Source organism: Pseudomyrmex gracilis, unplaced genomic scaffold (assembly GCF_002006095.1).
Source record: "Pseudomyrmex gracilis isolate BER0280 unplaced genomic scaffold, ASM200609v1 scaffold_123, whole genome shotgun sequence".
NCBI classification, from domain to species: domain Eukaryota; kingdom Metazoa; phylum Arthropoda; class Insecta; order Hymenoptera; family Formicidae; genus Pseudomyrmex; species Pseudomyrmex gracilis.
Window position 1 is genome coordinate 114,585 of NW_018020707.1, and position 7,937 is coordinate 122,521.

General features: G+C 40.3%; 1 protein-coding gene across 5 annotated transcripts; it reads right to left on the reverse strand.

The window, feature by feature from the left end:
• Positions 1 to 103: 103 nt before the first annotated feature.
• LOC109856558 (stAR-related lipid transfer protein 7, mitochondrial-like) lies at positions 104 to 3,158 on the reverse strand. Of its 5 annotated transcripts, XM_020431952.1 has the most exons (7): positions 2,173 to 3,157; positions 1,929 to 2,080; positions 1,568 to 1,836; positions 1,363 to 1,490; positions 1,137 to 1,276; positions 755 to 1,060; positions 104 to 667 (listed from the first exon to the last, which is right to left on the reverse strand). In XM_020431952.1, exons 1-7 carry the CDS (start codon positions 2,568 to 2,570, stop codon positions 654 to 656), a joined length of 1,407 nt encoding a protein of 468 aa, XP_020287541.1. In that variant the 5' UTR covers positions 2,571 to 3,157; the 3' UTR covers positions 104 to 653. The 5 variants fall into 5 exon arrangements, with proteins under 5 accessions (XP_020287541.1, XP_020287538.1, XP_020287540.1 ...); XM_020431949.1 differs by having other exon boundaries at positions 104 to 1,060; positions 1,568 to 1,833; positions 2,173 to 3,158; XM_020431951.1 differs by having other exon boundaries at positions 104 to 1,060; positions 1,568 to 1,833; positions 2,176 to 3,156.
• Positions 3,159 to 7,937: the final 4,779 nt, after the last annotated feature.

Sequence of the window (7,937 nt, forward strand, 5' to 3'; positions counted from 1 at the left end):
ATTTATATATAAATATAATATATATACAAATATATAATATTTATATACATAATATATGTTTTTATACAGAAATCACATATGTACAAATGTAAAATTGCTACAACATATTCGCGAGTATGTATAAATATACACAAGTGTATTTTTATACATCACATATTAAATATTTGTACATGTATACGCATACATATCTTAGCTTAGTTTTATACCGCGTTAAGAAATACAATAAATTTGTTTCGTTTTCATACACATCCGTTCGTGCTACTGTAAAATATTCACATACACAATTCTAAATTCCTTATTCCACAATTTAATAAAAACAATTGGTTGTTCTTGCTTTCATGACTGTTTACAACATATGATACACACGTTCGGAGCAAACAGACTTAAAAAATCAATGATATCTAATCAGTCTTAATCTTTTCATTTTTTTACTTCTGTTTTGGTTTTTATAAAAAAAATCCACCGTTTAACAAAAAAAAATCTACGAGATACGTTCACGATTTCATTTTTTGCTGTGTATGCAAAACGCGCTGTATCTCCGATCCAATAAACACTAACGACATTTCTCTTGTCTTCCACAAGTATCATCAAGTCTGTTCCACAAGTCTGTTCTATATACCAATAGCGGATTTATTATTACGTCCGTGCGGAATTCACGTTAAAGTATCTACTAGTCAAAATCATACTATTAAATTAAATTGTCAAATATCTAAGAGCGCAATCAATTTTGTGAGGTAGAAATAATGCAATAAACCTTTTTCCTCTTTGGGCGCGGTGTTACCCACGGTAGGGATATCCTTAGTTTCAGTTTCTTTCTGTGTATCACGTATCAGATCTAAATCGCCAGGATTCTTTGCGGAATCGTCTTGTTGATCTTTAGAATCCCTCATCGACCCTTCATCTTCCTTTAACTTATCTTCTACGTCATCTTTGACTTGCCCTTTCGAAGTATTTTCTTCTGTTAAAGTGAGATGACTGCTATCAGATCGGGCTATGCTAAGTTTATACTTTTGATAATCCTTCGAGGCTTGTCTCATGCGAATCAAGAAATCCGGTAAACCTGAAACATAAGATACAACTGTACTGTTAGAAGAGATCTTGTAATTTACTTTGTAGATTTTTTTGAAGAAACAAACCCCTTAGCGCCACCCACGCGGTAACAGCCGATGGTACAGCGACACCGGGATCATCGAAGTAAGTGAGTCCGAATTCGATGCCGGGCTCGTGGAAGTTTGTGTACGGTTTTATCACCATGTACGACCAATATGTCCTTACCCTGTCACGTATGGCACAGTGCATTAGATTATTTATTCGCCGACAAAAGAGAAACATTAGAATATCTATTATCACTATCTTATAAACCTGTAAATTCCCCGTCTTTCTGGCACATCAGGATGTTCCGTCACCCGACTGACAATAATTATAAGCCCCTTTTCTTTGTCCACGACCCATCGTCGTTGATAGACGTAATCTCTGTTCGAAAATAATTTCTGCGCAACAAAAAGAGAATCAATTAATTCCATGTATGTCAAGTGAAAGATAAAATTTGTTCATTTGACACACATACAGGCCAAATCATCTCCCAATGAATAATGTCAGTACTGTGATCAACAGACGATTCTGAATTCGGATCAGTCTCGATGATCTGTAATTCCTGAGCAGTAGGATCCCACTGCTTCCTGTAATCTACATCGATTTGCACTTGAAGAAAATCATCAGCGGTAACGTCTGAGAACGAACCATATACTTTATACGCAAACAGTCCACCGGAATCAGGCTCCTTTTTTCTCCATATCAACATGTCTTGGCGCTCAATAAATGGCTGCCAATCATCTGCTATATATTGTGTATACGTTACATAACAGAACATATAAAATGAAACAAACAAGTAACACAGCAAAAAATTCAAAGAGAAAAGAGAAACCTACGATCATGATTGGCACAAGTGGACTGAGCTCCGCTACACTTGCAATATTTAACATCGGGCTGTACAACGTCGATAACAATTCGCAAATGACATTTCGCACAGACAACTGTGGAATTTCGCAACTTGTAAATGCCTTCGATTTCATTGTTGTACCTGCAAGAAGAAGAAGTTTAATACATTAGTAACAAGATACTTAAAAGATATATACATACACGTAAATCTAATTATAGGATAAGTGACACAACCACCTATTAATTTCCTGGTCACTTATTCTGTCGCGATCCCAATTGTAAGCCGTAATGCCGACCGCGCTTATCAGAAAATTCTCCGCGTTCCTGGCGACTCTCATTCTCCACGAGCGCATGAATTCCCTCAGCGCCATTTCGTCCCACAATCTTGTGTACAAATGGAATATCTGTATGCATCGTCGGACACGTTGCGCAGCGATGAACTCGAACTGTTGCCTGCAGGCACGCGTAACCTGCGTGCCCTGTTCTCGCAGCCACACGCTTATCCGCTTGCGATAAAATCCGCCGCAACTCTGCGGATTGCACTGCTCCAAAACGATCGCCAACCTGCCGTTTGCACTGTAGCCGCGATTGAATCGTTTCAGAGCGTAACCGGTTATTTTCCACACGTACATTGTTTGAACTCGACAACGCTAATGTGCGCTAATTTTCACTCAAAGAGGTCTATTCACGCTTTCATTCGCACGGATCCCGACAGCTTCTCGCGCGTAATTCTTGCCGAGTACTCGTTATATACGCGATACGTAATAACGTGTAAGCTACGTGTGTTACGCCGGTTTCTGCGTTTTTTTTTCCCCACCGTTTTCGCTCAGTTATATTACGCCGATAATGTATGCGCATTATTTTTCTCGCGTCAACAAGACACTCAATCGGTTGCGGTGAAACCGAGCGCACGCAAAGAATTCATGATCATTCATTCGCATAACCTCCGTACGCGCAAATGCAACACCAGCAGAACATAATAACCGCCAACTGTGAAAGACGAGGATGGATGAAGGTTGCTGCGCGAGCATGTGCTCCGGTTTACATTAATCGGAGCGCTGTATGTGTGTACGCGGCTGCGCGATAGGAAGAACGACCAATCGGTTTGCGAGTTCTCGATATTCGAGAATTCAAGGTCGATCTGTCGCAGCCATCTGTTAAGCGCCATCTCTCTTTCTCCGAAAGTGAAATGAAGAAATTCGCAAAGAGAGAAACGGCTACCGTGTCCGAATTCGAAGAAGAAGAGCGGAGGAAAGGTTTAATCTTCGTTAATTTAACGTCGACGACCCGCAGCTGTTGCGAACAATCATCTCTGTAAGGTAAATTCGATGAATATTTTTGATTAAAAACCTCTTTTGTGTGTGCGTACCTGTTACTTCTCAATGATTGCCAAGAAGAGGATCTATATGTATTCTTCTTTCGTTCGTAAAACAAATACTTTGCAGAAATAAGTGTTAGTTATTTTTTAAAAAGAACTGTTATAATTAAAAAAGTTGAAAAATTTACATAAACAAGTATCACATATTGTGTGTGAACGGAGAAACAGAAATAAAAGATCGGCAACGACGGCACAGACGAGAGAGAAATTTTCTTTTTTTCGGATATCGTTTTTTTATTAACGTTTTATCAGTTACAATTTTGATTACATACATATAATGTGGATTCTTCTTTAAACACATGGTTGCTATGATACAAATGACGAGGATAAAAATTTTGGAGTGCGTAAAAATGTAATTAGATGACAATTTATTTTTATTTTTATTATTTTTTTTTTTTTTTGTTTATTTCTCCTTTCCTTTTAATTACTTCATTGGTCATGGCGATGGGCCAACTTTTGTGCGTTGTTGCGTGCGTGTACATGTGTGTGCGTGTATGTGTGTACGTGTACGTGTCTTTGTGTGTGTACGTTGTATGCGAATGTGAATGTATATTAATATAATATACACACCGAGTCTCTTCTCTGGCCCATGTCCACTTAAATCGGGGATAGGGTAATATAATTATTTTCTTGATCGCAATTTAAATCGTCCCTAATTCGCTAATATTTTACACACTATCGGTGCGCAATCGTCGCTCAAGACTGGCCCGGTGTTGACGATCTGATCGACTCGCCGATCTTAGGACTGCTTCACACACCGACCGTGGAGGCACGGGATTCAGTGCCAAATTCAGAGGACCGATATTTACAGAAGTGTAAGTGTTTGTTTAAACCGAACCCCGTAGTAGTGTCGACGAAACAAGTTAATTGTAGCTAGATTGATCGCGCGACGCGAATGTGTGGATGAGCAGGTCCTCTGAACTTGGAAACGACAACTGGGTTTTTTCTTTTATTTATTTATTTTTTTTTTTTGTTTTTGTTTGCCTTCATGCTTGTTCGTCGTGCAGCGACGAGTGGCACGATTTTGTTTTTTTGTCTTCTCTTTCTTCTTTCGTCATTGTACACACACACAGGACTGATCGTGTTTTTATATCAACAAATTATTTCCGGAAATACTTATCGTCCTTTTTTTTTTTTGGACTTTCTGAAGTGGTAGCGTTTCGAAACAGCGTCGGGTCAAGCAACACAGGGTGGAGACACCAAATCGGTCTAACAAGGGATCGCGGCTACGTGTGATTCAAACTTTCTCGCACATTAAGTAAACACTAATTCTCTGCTCCTCCTGAGATTCGGTCGGTGATATGCAATTTGATTCGCGGTGAGAGTTTAAAAATTTGTGCTCTTTATTTGATCACGGTCTCGTAATTGAAACAGTGTATCCTCTTTGTATCTTTCGCGAACGGTATAAAATTAACGCGTCGTTATTCGGATGTGTGTTTCGAGGGAAGCGAAAAGTACAGTTTTGTTCGGACGAAAACTGGTTAGATTTGATTGCACACTAGAATCCTTGTTTTTAACATTTCTTATTACACATTTGCGTGTTTCGGTTTCCCCCGTTTAGAAGAAGCAATCGGTTGAAAGATCCGACTTAATCGCGAGAATCGAATAAATCTACGAATCTCTTTCGTAGATTTATTGCTCGAGAACACAGGATCAATTCGGCCGCTCAGTCCAAAGCTCGCAAGTAACCCTTTTGAATACGACACGCCCTTTCACCCTATCCCTGAGCCAAAATGTACTTGGGATCTTTCCGACTCAGAACCGAATTGTCCTGGCGACAGAAAAAACTCTCAATCGATTGAAAATCAACAATAAAGATAAAGCGAGCGCGGTAAGTCTGCGACAATTTGCAGAAGAAATAACATCCTTTGTATAGACGAACAATGTGGCTGCGCACTTTCTCTCTCTCTCTCTCTCTCTCCTTTCTAATTTCCCATATTCAAACACCCAATCATTCCCATTTACATCGTGCATACTGACCAAGCGAATCGCCGGTATTTCGGCAAATTGATCGATTGAACACGCTCGATGCTCATGATACTCCGGCGAGTGAGCCGGAGCCGGAACAATTCTCGCTTATTAACAGAGAGAGTTTATCAAATATTAAATCGTGAAATTACAAACGACATCGCGATAAAATGTCATTCCTGCCAAATCTTGCTGATGAATAGAAATTGAGCTAATCGAGCGCTCGCGCGCTGTTTATCAGTCGGCGGTTTCGTGAATCGCGCACCGATACGCGCGAGAGATCGTTCGAAGGGTTTCAATTGAACGTTTTAATATGTTTAATGATACAGCTTACACGGCGAGAATTACATTAAATTCTCCTCATTCGGCGCAATTAATATTCTCTCGTGAACTTCAATTAATTCGATCTGAAATTTAATTTGCTTCACAGGGGGAGGGAGAGTGAAGGGAGCGGGGACCTCCGCAATTCTGAAAAGAATTGATGTCAATGATAAAATGCAGCGCGGCAAGAAACGAGAACACATTTGTGGGCACCGCAGAAATTTTTTTCATATTTTATTTGCGTATTTAAAATATCGATTATTCGAAATAATTCGAACCGTTTTCACGTGTGTGACTCTGCGGCTTTCTTTCGTAAATTCTGTGACCTTTTGCATTTTATCTCTTTGGACCACCAAGGAGATAATTTTTTGCTCGGCGCATAAAGTATTTTTCTCATAAGAAACACATAAAAGCGCGTGGGGAAAAAAAGAAAGGAGTGTGAAATGTGCGACAGAAATCAAACGCCGCTTCCTCGCGGATTAGCGCACGACCCCGGGTCGTTCGCCCGCGACCGACTGTCACTCTATTTTACGATCGATACTTTCACTTGACTTGAGAGTCCACCGAGACTCTCTTGTGTGTATGTGTCTCTCCGCGCGTTTCTTATTTGCTTAACTCGACTTTCAAAACTCGACTTTTTCGCACATGACTAAATGATGATCGCATGTAAGCGACGAACGATCATGAAGTAGCGGCCGAGATGTTTTCCCCGTAGCGCGACGACTCTCTCTCTCTCTTTCTCTCTCTCTCTCTCTCGGTAGGACCTTTGTTTCGAGCTAAAATAGCTCTCTCGGCGGAGGAGATGCAGGCTGGAAAGAGGCGAAGAATCGACGAAAATACTGCGAGTTAAAATTAATTCATCGTTGGTGAAGAGTCGGCCGTGAAAATCGTGTTCATCGGTCGGCTTTACAACGATTAATTATATGCTCTTTCCCTGTGAAATGTGACTAGCTCGATACTGCGGAATGTTGAGACTTCGCTTTGCGTGGCGGCATTGATGCCGCCGCGTTGTTGTTACTATGTGGGTATTGGAACTATACAACGGGGGATCACCGAGAATGCAATTATTTTCCTTATATAGAAGGCGGAGTCGTGCCGCTCGAGACTGGGCGATGCACTTTCTCCCGGCAAGGATTTTAAGGTTCCACACGTTCGCCTCCTCCGCATGACTTGGCCGCGTAACGTTTGCGCGCACCGTCTCGGCCTCGTCGAGAGAAGCGAATCGGGAAGGCCCCTACTGCTACTTCCGAATTTTCGGCCTGACGGGGTAAAAAGAGAAGAGGAAAGAGCCTGAGAACGGGAGGGCGCGTCATAAACTTTCCGGCTCCGTGTGTGCTTCGCTAACAATTAAAAATTTGTTCGCCTATTACTTATCATTTCGTGTATTTTTTGTCGTTTAAATTCAATTCACATTATTAGGGTATAATAATTAATTAATTAATTAATTAGTGTCATTATAATTCGTAATAATATACAACATTTGTCAATAGATCATTTATGCTAAAACCCACTGCATGCTTGTGTCGAAATAATCATTCTCATTCTCTCGTCTCTCGTCTCTCTCTCTCTCTCGCGCGCACGCGTAACACATGCGCGCGCGCTTAAAACATCCATACGTACACGCACCTAACCATACGTGCAGCACTCTCTTTCTTACGTTTTCCGCTATTTCGCCTTGGCTTTCTCGCATTTTTCTTCATTTTTTTTTCTTTGCACATACGAGTGTATTTTAGGAAATACACATTTCCCCTACTTTCGCACACTCTCACGCCGTAGGACTGTGCTGGTTTCACGCGTGGCTTATCTAACTAATTTATGATTCGTGTGTGATTCTAGGACGTATGTGTGTGTGTGTGTATGTATGTATGTATGTGTGCGTTTACATAAGATTGTATGTAAGTGTAGTGTTTGCGAACATATCGGCACGGACGTGTTTTCTTTTCTCTCTTTTTTTCTGAAGTACACGCGACGCATCTCTTGGTCTATGGATATTCTGTACATAAGCTGTGATTTCATTTTTTTCTGTCGCAAAGAGTGACGCAAAATATTATTTAATATGTACTTAACAATTAAGAACTGCTTAGTAACCATAATTGTTAATTGTTAAGTTGTCGATAAAACTTAACAGCCGAAACTTTTCACATGATAAAGTTTTTTGCAGAATTTACAAGCAATTGCAATTGCAATTGCAATTCCTTGATAATTACATGAATTGAATTAGATTCGAATCGATTGAAACGCGCTCCACTCTGACGTAACTTGCTTTGTTCCTAAAGAAAGCAACAAAGAGTACAAAAGAAATAAAATCAATACGTAATGTTTGTAATTCGAA

What these genes read in the sequence shown, in the direction of transcription:
- LOC109856558 (XM_020431947.1), bottom strand. Translation starts at nt 2,570, where the DNA reads ATGTACGTGTGGAAAATAACCGGTTACGCTCTGAAACGATTCAATCGC. An exon ending in GACCAGGAAATTAATAGGTG is followed by an intron (nt 2,081 to 2,172) that starts GTTGTGTCACTT and finishes TTCTTCTTGCAG; the next exon opens with GTACAACAATGAAATCGAAG. An exon ending in GAAAGACGGGGAATTTACAG is followed by an intron (nt 1,277 to 1,362) that starts GTTTATAAGATA and finishes CATACGTGACAG; the next exon opens with GGTAAGGACATATTGGTCGT.